General features: G+C 53.9%; 5 protein-coding genes across 5 annotated transcripts; 3 read left to right on the top strand and 2 right to left on the bottom strand.

Moving 5' to 3' along the window:
• Nucleotides 1-5,070: 5,070 nt before the first annotated feature.
• VDAG_07174 (uncharacterized protein) lies at nucleotides 5,071-6,713 on the top strand (the record flags this gene model as incomplete). The annotated part of the gene is made up of 3 exons (XM_009656079.1): nucleotides 5,071-5,151; nucleotides 5,251-5,980; nucleotides 6,196-6,713. 3 exons carry the CDS (start codon nucleotides 5,071-5,073, stop codon nucleotides 6,711-6,713), a joined length of 1,329 nt encoding a protein of 442 aa, XP_009654374.1.
• A 2,033-nt stretch (nucleotides 6,714-8,746) lies between these two features.
• On the top strand, nucleotides 8,747-9,076 carry VDAG_07173 (conidiation-specific protein; the record flags this gene model as incomplete). The annotated part of the gene is made up of 3 exons (XM_009656078.1): nucleotides 8,747-8,784; nucleotides 8,835-8,922; nucleotides 8,960-9,076. 3 exons carry the CDS (start codon nucleotides 8,747-8,749, stop codon nucleotides 9,074-9,076), a joined length of 243 nt encoding a protein of 80 aa, XP_009654373.1.
• Nucleotides 9,077-9,530: 454 nt separating this feature from the next.
• Nucleotides 9,531-10,427, bottom strand: VDAG_07172 (uncharacterized protein; the record flags this gene model as incomplete). The annotated part of the gene is made up of 3 exons (XM_009656077.1): nucleotides 9,531-9,622; nucleotides 9,868-9,928; nucleotides 10,218-10,427. 3 exons carry the CDS (start codon nucleotides 10,425-10,427, stop codon nucleotides 9,531-9,533), a joined length of 363 nt encoding a protein of 120 aa, XP_009654372.1.
• A 1,751-nt stretch (nucleotides 10,428-12,178) lies between these two features.
• On the top strand, nucleotides 12,179-14,087 carry VDAG_07171 (uncharacterized protein; the record flags this gene model as incomplete). Its single annotated transcript, XM_009656076.1, has 2 exons — nucleotides 12,179-12,686; nucleotides 12,751-14,087. 2 exons carry the CDS (start codon nucleotides 12,179-12,181, stop codon nucleotides 14,085-14,087), a joined length of 1,845 nt encoding a protein of 614 aa, XP_009654371.1.
• Nucleotides 14,088-14,521: 434 nt separating this feature from the next.
• VDAG_07170 (uncharacterized protein) lies at nucleotides 14,522-15,297 on the bottom strand. Its single transcript, XM_009656075.1, has 2 exons — nucleotides 14,768-15,297; nucleotides 14,522-14,705 (listed from the first exon to the last, which is right to left on the bottom strand). Exons 1-2 carry the CDS (start codon nucleotides 15,114-15,116, stop codon nucleotides 14,656-14,658), a joined length of 399 nt encoding a protein of 132 aa, XP_009654370.1. The 5' UTR covers nucleotides 15,117-15,297; the 3' UTR covers nucleotides 14,522-14,655.
• Between the last annotated feature and the right edge of the window lie 538 nt (nucleotides 15,298-15,835).

Raw genomic sequence — 15,835 nt, 5'->3', positions numbered from 1 at the left:
AACTATTCTATATAGCTTCGTTTTTCGGGTTTTATAGTTAGCGATATAGCTTAGTAGTAATCTTAGTTATAAGAGTCCTAAGATACTCGAAGTAGACGGTACTCCTATAGATTACGTAATAGGGGAATTACTTATTATTAAGCTTATATAAGAATCCTAAAATACTTAAAAATTAAATAGTACTTTTATAATTACTTATAAAGTATAATTAATAAGCTTATATATAGTAAATATATTATTTATAAGATCGATCCTAATTTCTCTAGCTCTAATTATTCTATATTACGTTAAATATAATACTAATTAATATTAAGAAGGCTTTACTATTTATATAAACCTTAATCTAGTACTTCCGTTATACTTATAAGCTCTAAATAGGTAGGGTATCTAATAAGTCTTATAATAGTTAATTCTTATATAATTCTTATCTACTTCTCTGAGTTACTACTACTTACGTAAGTTAGATATACCTATCTGCTCTCAGCGATTACGTAAGCTATAGTTCACGTGCTCCTGGGAGCAGTGGATCCCAGATATCCTAGATACCTTAGATATCACCATCCTAGCCACAGAGTTCCCTAATATTGGTTCAATAGTAAAGGTTATAATGTGCTGCAGCCTAGAGTCGGGAAACCGCTGACCTCCTCGGTACGTGTCAATTGCCCTGGGTACGATGGCTGGCCGATTCCTGAAGAACTATATGAGAAACCCCAGGTTTTATCATTTACCAAGACAAGATCACTCTAGGAGACCAACTCAACTGCACAGAAGAGTTAAAAGTAACGTACCCTATAAGAATTTACTGTTCCAACAAACCCACGAAGAGCGCCTCATTCGCACGCTAATAAGCTCATGAACGGTAAGATATGTGGAAATACTTGGGCTCGTCGCAATTCGAAACGTGCCAGAACTCATGAATCTTTCCCAAGCTCGCCGATAAAGGCGAAAAGCCGTAATGCCTCCATTAAGTACCGCTCTCCAGCTCGTCTTTCAACGCTTGTAAGAAGACATTGATCTGAAAGAAGGGCTGTATGAGAACGACTTTTGAGTCGAATCCTTGAAGTAACTTGATGAGTATCATAAAATTGCTGCTCAGACTCAAGATGAACTCAATGGCCTTATAGACGTAGGTCAAAGCTACACATAGCCCGCTCGGTGAGTCTCGGCCAATCCTTCCAAAGCCTTTTCAAGTGAGAAGACCATGCCCCTAGTCTTTCGCCAGCGAGAGCTGAAGATGGCCCTGCTAGTCATGTAGAAATCCAGAGTCGCATGACCCAGAAGATATAAAAGGAATTATGCCATAGGAAAATTGTTATGGACGAGCCCCTCTTCGGAAACCTACTTTTACAGCTCGCCCCCGGTAACTCTCTCCGCAAGCGGCGAGAGATCTTGACACCCCCGCTTCCTTCAGATCTTGCCTCTCGGAGACCAAAGGTTCCCTCTGATGACAATATAATAACCCGTAGTCCCTCAAGTGCTGTGACGTTTCAGGTGCATGCAAGTTTGTCAGTGTTGTTTCCGTATCATTATAGCATTTATGCAACATTGTGGCAAACGACGGCCGAATCAGTGGACTCGGTATTCTGAAAATATGAAGCCTCAGCAGTCTCATGATATTATCGCAAGCTCTTTGAAACATGTACTACAGGCGGGGGGGGGGCCAGGGCGTGGTGCAACGTGGAGGGCAAAGCAACAGAACACCTGTAGACATTCTCACGTTAAGCACCGCGAAACCATTCTGAAAGTCTTGAAGAATGCAAGGAATTACAGCAATGCGTTCAAAGTCTGTCGTGCTTTCAAAGCACTGCAGCCTAGTCGAGACGGTAAACTTTGGGGGATCACTAGCTCGTTGAACAAAACGCAAATAAGTACCGCCTTGCGCTTCCATTGCACGCTATATTCAAGGTCAAGTCGGGGTTAATTGCCATACTATCAAGGTAGAGAGGCTCGATACTGAAGGTGGATAGGGCCACACACTGGCATCCATCAACCTAAACGTCAAGGTGCCAAGAAGTTCCCAGAAAGCTCTATCAAATTGGATGGGAACACGCAAATGTATATGAGCTTTAAGCTATGAGGGCCCATCACCTGTACTCGCAGCATCTGACGAATTTCGATTGACTCCATCTTTTCTGGTGGTGAGTGAAATGGTTAAGGCCATGTCACCCCTGGATCAAAAGGTTTTCCGCCAAGATACCATGTGACGAACTCGAGCATGAGTTTACGACTCATGTCTTTACTAGCCGGGTGTCATTGCTCCGGACCTAGGGCTTGGTTCAGCCTATTCTGATTGCGAGGCCTGAAGCCCGGTAACCGGTTGGGTTGCAGCGCTGACGCATGTCATCGAGATCTATCGACGATCAACTGGATTTCTGGAGTTGGGAAAAGCCCGCTTCAACGTGCAGGAACCCGGACACTAGGGATTCGTATCTCGCAGTGCATCGCCGAGAGTTGACAACTGTGGGCTCGCTCCGCGGTTATCGGGTGCGATCCCCTGAACAGCCTCGACATTCGGAGTCAAGGCTACGGTGTTGGCAATGGATCTCCACTTTCCGGAGGTACCTCCGAAAGATGCCACGGAAAGCGCTGGGCATTCGCAAAACGGACTGCCGGTGCCCGGTCATTAACAGCAGAAAGATATTTACAAGCCTGTGTTCTGTGGGGCATCCAAGCGGAAGTTTTGGGTAGAGAGAGAACCGGCAGAGAATCGCATGAGCTTTATCTTTCCAACGCCCTCGAGGCTACTTGTTACTGCAATCCCCATGTTTTCCTGAATAGCGCATGGCAGGCAGGCCATATCAATTGACAACACATACTGCTAGAAAGCGGCAGGCTCTAGCACAGCCGAATCAGACCCCTTGAGTGTAAACAATACTGGTCAAGCGACCAGGCATTTGCCCATATTGCAGGATGCATTGGAGGACCTTCAGTTGCCTTCTCCAATCAGTACATCCCTAATGGCCGCTTGGCAGGCGGGAATAAAGGGGGATAGCTGATCGTTGCCGCATAAGCGTACCCCATAGCTCGTCTGTCACTGGCAGCTTGTTCACAAGGGTGTCCATGTCTGTGTGCCTGTTTGATGGGGCTGGTAAAACTCACTGTTACAATCCCACTGCCTTTGGTGTCAAGACCCTACTTGCGCTGATCGGCCGGACATACATGACTGGATGATCTGGTAGCCGTTTAAGATGTGTCACCCGACGTGTTGATTTTTTTTCCCTGCTAGCGTTTTGATCAGTTGTCGCATTTCGGCAGGGTGCCACTGCACGCGCCCATTGCGTCGCGCGTCGTCATGCAAAGGTAGGGTGCAGGGTGAATGACCATAAAGTTACAGGGCTATGCGAGTTCCAATTCACTCATCAGGTTGTAATTTGAGCGGATGCTCATGCCTGTTAATGCCGTTCTGCTCTAGTCCTTGCAGTCAACGTCGCGCAAACAGCCGAATATGCCATCTCAGTTCTGCGAGAGCCGCAGCTCCAGGGTGTCCAACATCAAGGCCGAAACAATCATCAAGCTTGGCTACCACCCGTGCCCAGCCAGCCAGCCAGCCGCCGAGAGGAAACAGCTCAAGTGGCTCCCCTGAGGATACCCGCTAGGCTCAATCGACGAGGTTTGTGCTGTTTGAGTGGTCCTGTGCTGTGATGACGGCATTTTCTGAGCTCTATCTCACGAGCGTGGGGTTTGTTTTCTCCTTGTTCTCCACCCTACCGTTCCTTTTGAGAATCATTCATGAGGCTAAGACCTCCCTAGTTCATTCCCCCTCCTCCTCCGAGCTAGGGCCCGCCAGCAGCCACGTTGGGTTACTGACTTACAAGGCTGGGGCTGAAGTGGGTGGCCGTCAGGGGGCAGACAGCGAGACACGCCAGGTCTAGATCCAATCGTCGAGAGTCTCTCTAGGTTTACGCCTGCTGGGAATGCTGCCTCTTCACTTGTCGCAATCCTCACTTGACAATGATGCCCAATAAACATCGGAAGCCTTCTTGAACGCTGTGGCGACTGGCAATGCCCATCCCCTGGCCAAGCCACACTAGACGATAGATCCCGCCTGCAAGTGCACCCCCTGACGCACAACCTGACGGGCAGAGCGGTGGCGGATATTTGGAGAGGGGAAAAAGTGTGGAAAGCGGCCGTTTGCACGCACCTTGGCGAATAATGCGGAGCATTTGCTCCGCCAGTATGGATCCACGTCCAGAGAAATCCTGCCTCTTCCTCTGTCTCTGTCAGAGGTCGTCTCGATAGCCCACGAGTTCCACGTTTCCGCGGTCCCCCCGCATCGACAGCTCAGTGATCTTCCAACATTTTTTTAACCCTCCAGCGTGGTATGGCTGCCCGAGGCCGCGGTACGGCACATGCTTCCGGGGGTTGTCTGTCCCCAGACGTCCAAGAAGATAGATAGGTGGACTCATACAACCCATACCATCACGCAGGTCACGTCACAGTCCAGTCACTTGAACTATTCCTACTCTAATTTTTTTCCCCTTTACCTCTATCCCTCTCTCCTGCCACTCGGGCCGTTGGTTCATATCCGCAGAGCCAGCCTAGACCGCCCTGTATCACGACCAATTCGCCTCCCAAAAGGCCCTTCTCCCCTTGCGCCCCTGGCATCCCCAATGGATTGTAGTAGTGGTCTGAATTCCCATGGACGTCTTTGCGCATCTCTCCCATCTTCCCCATTTCTTCCTACATCGAGATTTGCCCTGCCTGGTCGCTTCAGTCTAGATCGACGCCTGCCACGGCCCCCGGGAATCTAGGTCGCCGATCCCCCCCGACTTACATTTCGCCCCCCCTCGATCACTCTCACCTGCAATAGGCAACTTAGACAGTATTCATTGTTGTGCCACTTCCAACATAATTTTCGAAGCCCTCAAGCGCCCGGCGTCTTTCACAGTTCCTTCACAGGCACACATAGACGCAGACATCCGCCTGACCTCGTGACGAAGCGTCCCAAACGTCCAGAAGCCATCCTCAGCCATCGCATCTATTATTGAATTGATATCCCCATTTCTTCTCCCTCTCTCTCTCTTTCTCACTCTGGCTTTCACAAGGCAGCTTGTGATAGCCTACGCGGCAATGTCTTCTCCTTCGACAAACCGAAAGCCGCGCGTCTGCACTCGAGAGGCTTGTGAACCATGCCGAAAAGGTCGATCAAAGGTCAGTCAACTAGCTGGAGCATGTCCTAATCTCGTATGTCACTGAGCGATGGAGAGGTGGGAAACTGACAGGGCTGGCTCTTTCTAGTGTGATGGACAGACACCATGCGCACGATGCTCGTCGCGGGGACTCGAATGCGAGTACCAGGCTCGGATCCACCGCAGCAAACGCAGCCTCAGAGACGAGATTGAGGTACTCAAGCAACGGCAGCGCGAGCAGGACGCGCTGCTTGAAGCGCTGCAGGATCCCCTGCGCAGAGACGCCGCCTTGCACATGCTCCAGGAGAGAAGCCGTGCGGCCGCGGTCATGAACGACAGTGACTTGGGCCAGCAACAGACGGACATGCCGATCAAGCAGGAGGAGAGGAGACATTCCGACGTCAGCAGCTGGAACAACTTTGACGACATGAGGGCGTCGTCTGGAAGCCCGCTACAGGGGTTCACCTCTAGTTCGACAACGCGCCCGATGGTCGCGACGACCCCTCAGATGGCTTGGACTACGACTGGTCCATCCATGAGGCCTGACACGAGCGTGACTTCCGGCATGGAGACTGGCGCGTTCCAAGCACCTGCTACGACGGCAGCATTCGCTGGTCAGCTCGGCCATTTCGTCCACAGTGGGAACGACTCGGAGCCGTCTCCCCTGCAACAACAAATGCCAATGGGCAATTATCCAGATGGTTCGGCGGCGCCATTGCCCTTTCGAATGCAAAACAACGACTGGAACAAAGACGCTGCTAGCAGCCAGATGTCCTCGCAGCCTTGGATGGGCGCGTCGCCGGCTATGGTAGGTCACGTACCTCTGCAGCAACAGCAACAACCAGGCAAAGGTGCGTATCACGTTGGAGGCGTTTATCACCCGTCGTGGGAGAAAGGCGCAGGCTTCAGCAGCGCCCCGATGCATGGTCCCCCCGACGGAATGGAGTGGACGCAAGGCCCGGGATTCACACCAGTAACAAATCCCAGCACCTCTTCGTTTCCTCCCAACCTGACCACCCGGCCTGCTAGCCCGTCAACTCGCGAACGAACTCGAGCTCGACGACAGCCTCCTCCGGGACGACACAGTCATCGGCACCCTCCATGACTTCGGCCACCCCGAGCGTGGGCGGCTTGCCATTCTCCCCCTCCATGAAGCCTCCGCCTCCCGTCTCCTTTTTCGAACCGGTGGACGAGTCCGGACGCCGGCAGAGCATGCCGGATTGTAGCACAGTCACGGCGGATACGGCACCCATCGAAAGCGCCGACGCCCGCGAACGCCATCGCATCGCCTCGGCCCGGAGCTGGAGCAAACAGAAAAGCGCCATCGCAGACCTGCAGGCCACTGTGTCTCGCGTCGAAGCGCAGCACGCCGCGCTGCGGCAAGAGTACACGCAGGTGCTGAATCAGGTTCACGACGTCCACAACGCGCTACTCAAGCACGTGGGTTGCAACGACCCCGCCATATCCATGTGGCTCAAGCAGGATCAGGAGGCATCGACGGCGGGCATGAGTCGGGGGAAGCCAGGGCCCCCGCGGCCGACAACGAATGAGTTTGTTGCAGAATTTTCTCATGATGCATTCTGAGCGGGCATGAGACGGAATATCACGATACCAAGAGGGCGCATCCGCAAATGGCTTGGCAAGGGAGAGGAGTTGGATATCCAGTAGAGTGATCTTTGGAGTTCCTGGCATCCTGTTACTTTTCAGCGCAAATCACATGGCGACCATAGACGACAGCAACTTCGAGGCGTTCCGGGGAAAGACACTCTTTGATCCAACGGGCAAACGGCATATCATGATCGGAAGGTCAAACGAACACGGCTGATTTATCAGCAAAAAGGGGGGGTGGGAAGGACATGCAACGATAGGAACCAAACGCGTGAATACGAAACTTGCGTCATAACACACATTATCCGGCGGCTACGCGTTACCCTGTCCCATAATCATCCAGTAAGCGGCCCACCTCTTGAAAAGGTGTAGACATTGGCAGAGGTTTTCATTTCGGAACAAGTACAATCATCGGAGGCGGACATAGTGCCGGCCCATCCAGCACGAATTGACTTCAAGCAACGCTTGGCCACGTCCACAGCACGGGGGGGGGGAGTAGGTCCTACCCTCCCTTAAAGTAAGGTACTGGGGGCATTTTTTCTCCGGGCTGCCAGTCGCGAACATGTGAGCTAAGCTACTTCTCGAAAGGGCTTGCGAAGGATCGCGGCCTAATTAGTCTTGTGGTTTTAGTATGGGTGTTAGGCTATTGAACTAAAATGTTGTTTCGATTGTCTCACAATGCCGTGTCGTAAACCAAGCATCACTCTCTGCCCCATCTGCATCTGGGCAGTAAGTCTGCCTGATAGCTCCGTGATGCAACCCATCAACAGCTGTCGGGCCGTGTAGGGGCCACAAGGATGCAGGGAAGGTGGGTTCTCTCACGGCTCCGGGAGCTGTTCCGAAAGGCCACCATGAATGTCTGAGTTGGGGGGGACCACTGCTGTGCTGCACCCAAACCTGCTGGCTAGAGCTTCTAGACCGCTTCCTGGGCTTCTGCACATCACGGGTGCGCCATGGCTCTAGCTACATGCGAGACTGAGGATTCTTGCAAGCCATGACCACCGCTTTTTGGACAGATCTGTCACGGGTTGTGGTTGAGCAGAGAGAACATGGTCGCAGACTGGTATGTAGCAGTCTCAGCCCCTGTACTTTCGAACAAAGAGCATGAGAAAACTAAGCCCCTAGTAAAAGCAAGGAAAGGAACGCAGTCCTTTTCTTTTGCTGCTGTGAAAATCGTCAGTCTCTCAATCATGGCTATTTGCAGGCATGATCAGCAGCCAGCCTCCCTGCGTTTTCGCTCCGATCAGTGACCAACACACCCGATTTTGTGTGTTGAAATCTGATAGCAAATGGGGGGTCGGCTGAGGAATCTCAGAGCCATCGATCAATCGCGTATTCAAGCAAAGTTCTGTACTGTAACAGAGGGGCGGATCCAGGTTTGGCGTTACCTCTCTGTCGAACCTCATAAACCTTCGTCTCTCTTTTACGATGTTCTTCATCTCCCGGCTCACGATTCTTTTTGCAGTTCTGCAATCCAGAACTACGGAGGTCTGGCGCATCATATTCGTTCGGGTGACTAGAATCTGGCTCTGTAAGATCGGCAGCTCACCGTCCATTTGAAATCGGCAGAGGCCCAAATGATGACCCGTCGAAAGCTCTCCCCGCATAAATGGAGAGGATTTGTGGCTCCAGCTCCATGCCGTGAAGTATACGTCAGTGGATCAACATGACATAAGAAATCATGGGGATATGACATGATCTGCAGCCGGGCTCAGTATGCCAGATGGGAGCTCCATCTAATTAACTGTCAGAGTGGTGCTGTGTGCGCACATGATGATGACACAGTTGCTCGAATGGTCTCTCAAGGCAACGTCATGTCGTGATTTTGTAACCTGCGTCGATGTGAGGACGTCAGTATTGATCATTGACATCTCAATAGTTTATAAATGAGATGCATCACAGTCGTTCATGTATTTTGCTCTGAATCAATCCAAACTAGTCAACAGCATCGCAGTGTTTAGGCAAAACAACAAATTTATCAAAACATCGACAAGTAATCCACAATCACCATGGCCGACAACAACAACCCTGGAAACTTTGCCAACCGGTCAGTCAAGCACACTACGCTCGCTTGTGCGGTTCCTAACACTTGACAAGCCCCAAGGAGGAGGTTCAGGAAATTGCGTCCAAGGGAGGCCAGGCCAGTCACAAGGGTGGCTTCGCCAGCATGGACGCCGATAAGCAGGTATGAACCCAAAGATCTCGTGTAACAACCTGTGAAGCTAACGCCACGTCAGCGTGAGATTGCCTCTGAGGGTGGCAAGGCGTCATCGGGCTCTTTCGAGAAGGGCAGCGAGAAGGCCAAGGAGGCCGGTCGCAAGGGTGGCCTGTCTAGCTAGAGAAGTAAAGGACGTGGGTTCAGCCATCGAACTGAATGAATTTGATCCAGTGATAATGGGCAGATTTAATGTTGCAATGTATTCAAAGGTCGTTGCAGGTGATCTTGAATGGCATGCAGTCCGTTGCTGTGTAGCTTGCATGACGCGGGAAATTGAGCAAGTAGTTGGACGTGTGAGCTAGGAATGCTATATACAATACAGCTGAGGCGACAAATCTCAGTTTTCTAGGTAAGCCAGGGATTTCTATACATTTGATAATACAATGGTTGATCACCTTCACAGTCCTGCAATTCGAAGGCTTGCGTCAAGCCAAGGTGTCAGAATGAATAACCTTGGTGCTGACAAGATGCCCGACCCATGACAGCAGCGGACCAGGACCTGGCGCTCAAACTGGGCAATCCAGCAGAAGCACACGTTGATATACACCTCAAGTCGTACGAGGAACGTTGCGACGCTAATAATAGTTGAGAAGCCGGTCGGGGTTCATCATGGCTTGGGCGTGTCGTTGAACGTCATCAAAGCGCATCGCTCCACATGTCTCGCTCTCTAGATGATTGAACAGTCCTCCAGCCATTGAAAACTCCCTGCCGCATCTCGTGCTTGGACAGTGGTACAGCGCCTGCTGGTGGGCTGGAGAGTTCAGATGCTGGTTCAGTGAGGATCGTAGGTTGAAGGCTCGGTGACAGAGGTAACACTCCCATGCGTTGATGAGGCTGTTGTAAGCCCGGTCGGTCACGGCGTACGTAACTTGTTGGACGTGTTTGTTGGTGAACTGGCCGCGTTCGTCGTACCTGGCAATGGCTCGATACAAAAGTTGGCGATCAACGGGGGCATTGGGACATGCACCAGATTCTAGATGGTGGGCAATGCCCCGTAGCGACTGTGTATGCCTTTCGGCAGAAGGGGCAGGATAGATTGGCGCCCAGGTGGACACGGGACTTTAAATGCTGTAACGAGGATCCGGTTAAAACAAGTCCAGGGTGGCAAGTATTCCGAGGTCAAGGCAAGGGCCGTCATTACCTGAGAAATGTTATTGGAATTCAAGAAGTGACGGTCGGTCACATGGGCGACAGTAGCAGTGGCAGTCCACCTCGTGTTGTTCAATATCGTCGAAGAAGTCGAAACAGAATTCGCAGGACACTTCTGTAGAGCGGAGGAACTGGTCCCCCCAGTGGCCCTGCATGTTCATGTGTTGGGCTGCATCCTCCCAGCTGTCGAAATAACGGTCACACGTGTCGCATTCGTACTCGGGGGACCGGTGACCGAGGGCATTCATGTGTTGCTGACGGGCCTGAAGGCTTGTGAACGAACGTCCGCAGTCGCCACACACTGCGTTCAGCGGCATGAACATGTTCTCTGGTAAGTCTCGGTGCCGTATGGGTATTTATCGGTGCAGTGAGATAGGCAGGGTAGGCAGCCAGACTGTTTCTGCGCCGACGCAGTGAACGAGCGCTGTCGTTCGTGGTGGTGTCAGAAATGCGCTGTTGAATGGGATCCGTCCCAGAAAAGGCTCATGGACAAGTCAAGTGCTTCGCGCTCAGTGCGGTCTTGGCGACACAGCGGGATTGATGATCAAACGGATGTGAGGTTCTCGCCAACGTGGCCGATTGATGAATGTGGCTTTGCTTTTCTTTGTGCGGGGCGCAATGTCGGTTCCTCGAACATTGTAGCTGATCTGATTCCGCTTTCCTTAATCCAAGGCACCTACACTGGACCTTGAACCATGGCCCTTGCGTGGCCAGCTACAACCCTGAGAACCCTGGGACACTGCCCAAGATCAAGTGGCATACCTGACCTAGGTACCCTGCGAAGAGTCGGCTTCCTGTTGCTGATGCTGGCATCGCCAGCATTTCTGATGGCGAACCCCTTTGCCGCAAGCATGGTGTTGAAGAACCAGGCAAGGCACGCTCAATTGAGAAGCCAATGTTTGGCATTTACCAGCAGCCCAAGTTGCCTACAGTTCCCTCCCATTCCCGAAAGTGCGGTGCGGAGCACCTCTGCTCCGTTGCACATGAATCGTTGGGAACGGAACAGGCGGCTGTTGCACGAAAACACTCCAAGCACCATCTCATCTGCGAAGTGGGAGTCTTGATCTGAAGGCCACGCAGTGCAGCAAGGTGGGAAGAATACCAAAAGCATGGTTCTCCCAGCTCACTTTAGGTACCAAGTTCGGGTACTTAAACTGAGTTGCCTGCATCGACCGATTCCACCTATCCTTGAACCCGCCGTACTGCCAGCCAGCCATGAGACCAGCAGCCTCTTCATATGAAGGGACTGCCGACATGTCTGACTAAAGCATCAATTCGAGACGACAGCCTCATAGCAATTGCTGACGAAGACGTTCCAGGCCCTGAGGCGGAAATTTACAACGCTCCGGCGCTGGCTACCCCGGATCTTCGAGAACTGTGATCCTGGGAAATACTCAGGGGTCTGAAACCTAGCACGCCCGGAACGCCTTGGAGATTGGTCAACCGCTGGGCCTCGTCGTTTGGTCTTGATGATCGCTGGGCCGATACACGAGTGATCATCTGGTTTTCCGAAAAGTCGGCAATCCGTCGCATTGAACTTCCCAGAGAAGCATCCTGGGAATTTGACTTGGGCGAAAACACCAGTCATTAGACGCAAACACGCACGAGTCACTTCCCGGAACGGCTGGGTGTCATGGCAAGATGAGATGACAGCCTTAGAAGCACCTTCAGCCAAGGTAGTCAACCTGCAGGGACAGGGCTGGGTCCAACTCCGCCGAACTTCAGAGCCGCGGCCAAGATAGATGGCGACCGCTCCTCCACTTTCGTTTGTGGCCGCTGAAACGACGCGCCCCTGAGTCGAGTAGATGCCAACGGCCGGGGAGGGCAATCTTTCATGTCATCGTCGACAGTTGGCGGCTTCTGCTGCCGAATCCGATTGATCCCCCCCCTGGAAGTGTGGTGCAGGGCAGGATCTATGTATACTGAGTGTTGAACGCCATCGTGGTTTGTTGGCTTTTCTCCCTCAGCGTCTAGCTGTCTCTTTTTTCAACCCACGTTCCTTTCCATACTGACCTGTCGTCATTCATTCAGTCACTCTTTTTCTTCGTACACACTCTTTTCAAAGCCCGTCAGGATGAGGCTCACATTTTCGTTTCTTCTCAACGTTTCGCTGTCGCTTGCGCAGCTGACGACATCGTCGCTCGAGAAGCACGTCGACTCGGCGACTCTCGCCCACTCTTACAACCCCGTCAAGGAGGCCTACTGGACTGGCTACCCTCACCACCGTCGAACTCCCTTTGCCCTCTCGCCCGACGGCAAGACGGCCTACCTCGCTTATCTCGATGCCAGTGAGACGGACGTGCACGTCCAGCCCATCAACCCCACTACGTTTGCTGCCACCGGCACCTCTGTCACCATCAAGGGCGCCAAGGAGGCCGGTGGTCTCGTCGCCCACGACGATGGTTTCGCCCTGTTGACCAACGAGGCTCTTCCCTCTGGCACCTCCAACGCCCCTGCTGGCAACACTCCCGTTCCTGTTCTCTACCGTTACAACGCTGCTGGCACGCAATCCTGGAAGACCTTCCTCGGAGGCCCCGGCGTTGATGCAGAGAACGGCCTTGTCGCCTCGCCCGATCTCAACGGTGACCTCGTCTTCTCTGCCGAGGCTGGCTACTACGCCGCTTACTTTGTCGTGACGGCCTACAGCGGCTGGGCCGAGGGCCACTTTGGCGATGCCATCCGCTACGTCAAGCCCTGATGGCACGCTCGAGAACATCCCCGGCGCTTCGTCCTCGTGGGGCTGCAGCCACAACACCGGCATTGCCTTTGAGGCAGCCGATGCCCCTCCCTACGCGTCCATCTGTGCCGAGGACCAAGGTGCCATCTGGCTCAACACCAAGACGCAGGGCATGGGCAACAACGGCGTCAAGGTCTCCAACGAGAAGGTCATCAACGGTGGCAGCAACGAGCCCATGGGCGGAACTAGTGGCAGCTACAGCGGTCTCGCCCGTTTCGGCTCTGCCAGCGAGTACATCTTCTCCTGGGTCTCGCGCGGCGCCATCGACCTGACGGCCAACGACTGGATGGGCGCTGGCTACACCAAGTCGGCGAACCGCACCAGCAACCGCAACGTTGCCATCGCCCTCTTCTCCGACAAGTCGACCATTGTCGGCGAGCAGGCCACGTCTGTTGTCGGCGCCGCCGACGGTGACAAGCAGATCAACTGGGTCACCGAGGGCACCGCCGACTGCTCCAACGCCCACGTCGCCGCCTTTGACGCCTCGCAGGCCCTCGTCACCTGGGAGGAAATCGCCAGCCCCATCTGCGACTTTGAGGCCATGGGCTGCCGCGGCAAGTTCACCGGCACCCACTACCAGCTCGTCAACAAGGCCGGCGAGAAGGTCGGCAGCCCCATCGAGTCCCTCGACACCACCGTCTCCGGCGACCTCGTCACCATGTCGGACGGTAGGATCTGCTGGCCCTACGTCAACATGGAGTGGCGCCTCGACGCCGTCACCCGCGCCCTGCCCGACTCGACCACGAGCGACATCTCGTTTGCCTGCATCAGCCTCGGCGGTGCCAGCTCCCCCGCCGAGCCCGCCCCTGAGGCCCCTGCCTCGTCCGCCGCCGCCGCGCCCGTCTCCTCCGCTGCCGAGACCGAGGCTGCCGAGACCGTTGAGACCGAGGCCGCTGCCCCCGTAGTTCCCGCCCCTGCCGCGTCCGAGCCCGTCGCTGCCGAGTCCGCTGCCCCCGTTGACAGCGCCTCCACCGTCGAGGCTGCCCTTCCCGTTTCTCCCGAAGCCAGTGAGCCTGCCGCCCCCGTCGACGAGTCCTCTTCCATCCCCGCCGCTGTGCCCACCGCGCCGGTCGCGGAGCAGCCGCCCACCGATGTCGTCGAGTCGAACGCCCCCGTTGCCCCGGCCCCTGAGATCACCGAGGCCCCCGTCGCACCCACCCCAACGGACGGATACGAGCTGCCTGCCACGTCCAAGAAGTGCAAGACCCAACGCACCGTCTGGGTCACCGTCACCGTGAGCGCTTAGAGCAGCAGAACCATGATCCTCACGTAGCGCTGGTGCAAAAGGAGGGGAGTCAAGGATAAGGAACTGGAAAAAATCTTTCTTCATACTTTGTACATATTTTTCACATATTCCAACATGGGCCTTCGGGCTCGGATTTGACGCAATTTGAAGGATTTCCGTTCGAGCATTTCATGGTGACTGTTGCTTCGTGATTGCGGGTCTATCGTGCCGGCAGGGTCGCCATGTCGGGTATTCTGGTCCATGCCTCGAGTGTTTCCTACAAGGTTTCGCCATCACACGCTTGTACTGCCAGGTTCCGGGACTAGACAGATCTTTGGTCCGCAGCTTCTGCGTTGCCGTCTCATAAGGCGTCCTTCAGTGCCAGCCATGATTGTTGATAGATGTCATTGTAGCTTCCTAGCAGGCGGTATTCACGTTGAGATATGGAACGTCGTTCGTATGCGAATTGAAAACTGGTTGGTTTCGACGTCTTGGGTCGTTATACAATCCTCTGGTTATACACTGTGATGTACAGTTCTCTCCTTCTCTTCTTCAACCCCTCCCCCTTTGGTCTATTCTATGCCGTTATTCAGAGGAACTTTCCGGATGGGTTGGCGCCCCGCCACATCCCCTTGATTTCTGCAGCACTCTTGTTAGCAGAGTTCCCCTGAAATGCAGGTTCTCTGTCCCTGGCAACTCACGCTCCATGCAATGCGGGCAAACGACGTGTTTCCTCTTTGGTTGACCACACCCAGGACACTTGCAGATCGACGTGACATCCTGCAGAGCCTTGCCAGCCATCAAGCGCGATCGTTTCTTCGAGTGCGTCGTCTTCTTCTTGGGCACAGCGCGCAGGATGCCTTCCCATATGCCCTCGAGCCAGCCGGGGATGTTGAGCGAGATGGCGGGTAGAGCGGCGGATAGCCTCGGGAGAACAGGTTGTGTGACTTGCTGGGCGAACATAGTCCATGTCCTCGAGGAGCTGAGCATGGTGGCGGCAGAGAATCGGGGGAGGAGAGAGGTTGTCGTCGAAGCTGCGATGGAGGCCATGGTGTCGGGATCGAGGTAGGCGCCGCCTCACCCACTGTGTTTGTTTTCGCGGTCGGTCTGGTATTGGGGCGGAGTTGGCGAACGTCTGGCTGGCAATGAAGCTCGTCCAGACCGAGGCGGGGTATTTCCTTTTCGGTGTTCGGCGCGAGACAGCAGGTCGTTCGGTGATCAAGGATCGCGTGAGGTGCGTCGAGGTTGATGACTTCGCTTCAGATCTTGCCTCAGAAAATCCAGCCGGGGCAATGTGGTCCAAGCTTCCGTGTCAATTGAGAACCAACGACGACAACCAATAAGACACGGTTCAGAGCACAGACAGCTCCCAGCCAATAGCAATTGCCACCTGCCCCTTCCCCCTTTCCTGGACCCCTGGCTCTTGCTCTGGACGGAAATTGTGTTTGCTGGGGGAAGGGGCATCCGCGAAGAAATTCCACGTCCCTCCCCTTTGGCCTACAGCGGCTTCACTTGGAACCACCTCGCATCATCCCATCTTACCCCCTGCCCGGCCCCCCCAAACCCTCAAAGTCCCGACTTCGACATTTCTCGTCCATATCCAGCGCGCGACTCGACGACCCAACTCCCTGCCAACCTCCCATTATCGTCGCTTTCTTGGAATAGAGAACAGCATCTCAAGCTACACTCTACTACCACTTCCCCAACATCCTCCTCACCCCCACAATCTACCAGTCCACCGACACTCGCTTCACGCGAACAAAAAGCTA

The sequence above is a fragment of the Verticillium dahliae genome, genomic scaffold (assembly GCF_000150675.1).
Source record: "Verticillium dahliae VdLs.17 supercont1.15 genomic scaffold, whole genome shotgun sequence".
Lineage (NCBI taxonomy): Eukaryota > Fungi > Ascomycota > Sordariomycetes > Glomerellales > Plectosphaerellaceae > Verticillium > Verticillium dahliae.
This window is presented reverse-complemented; position numbering and strand designations above follow the sequence as displayed.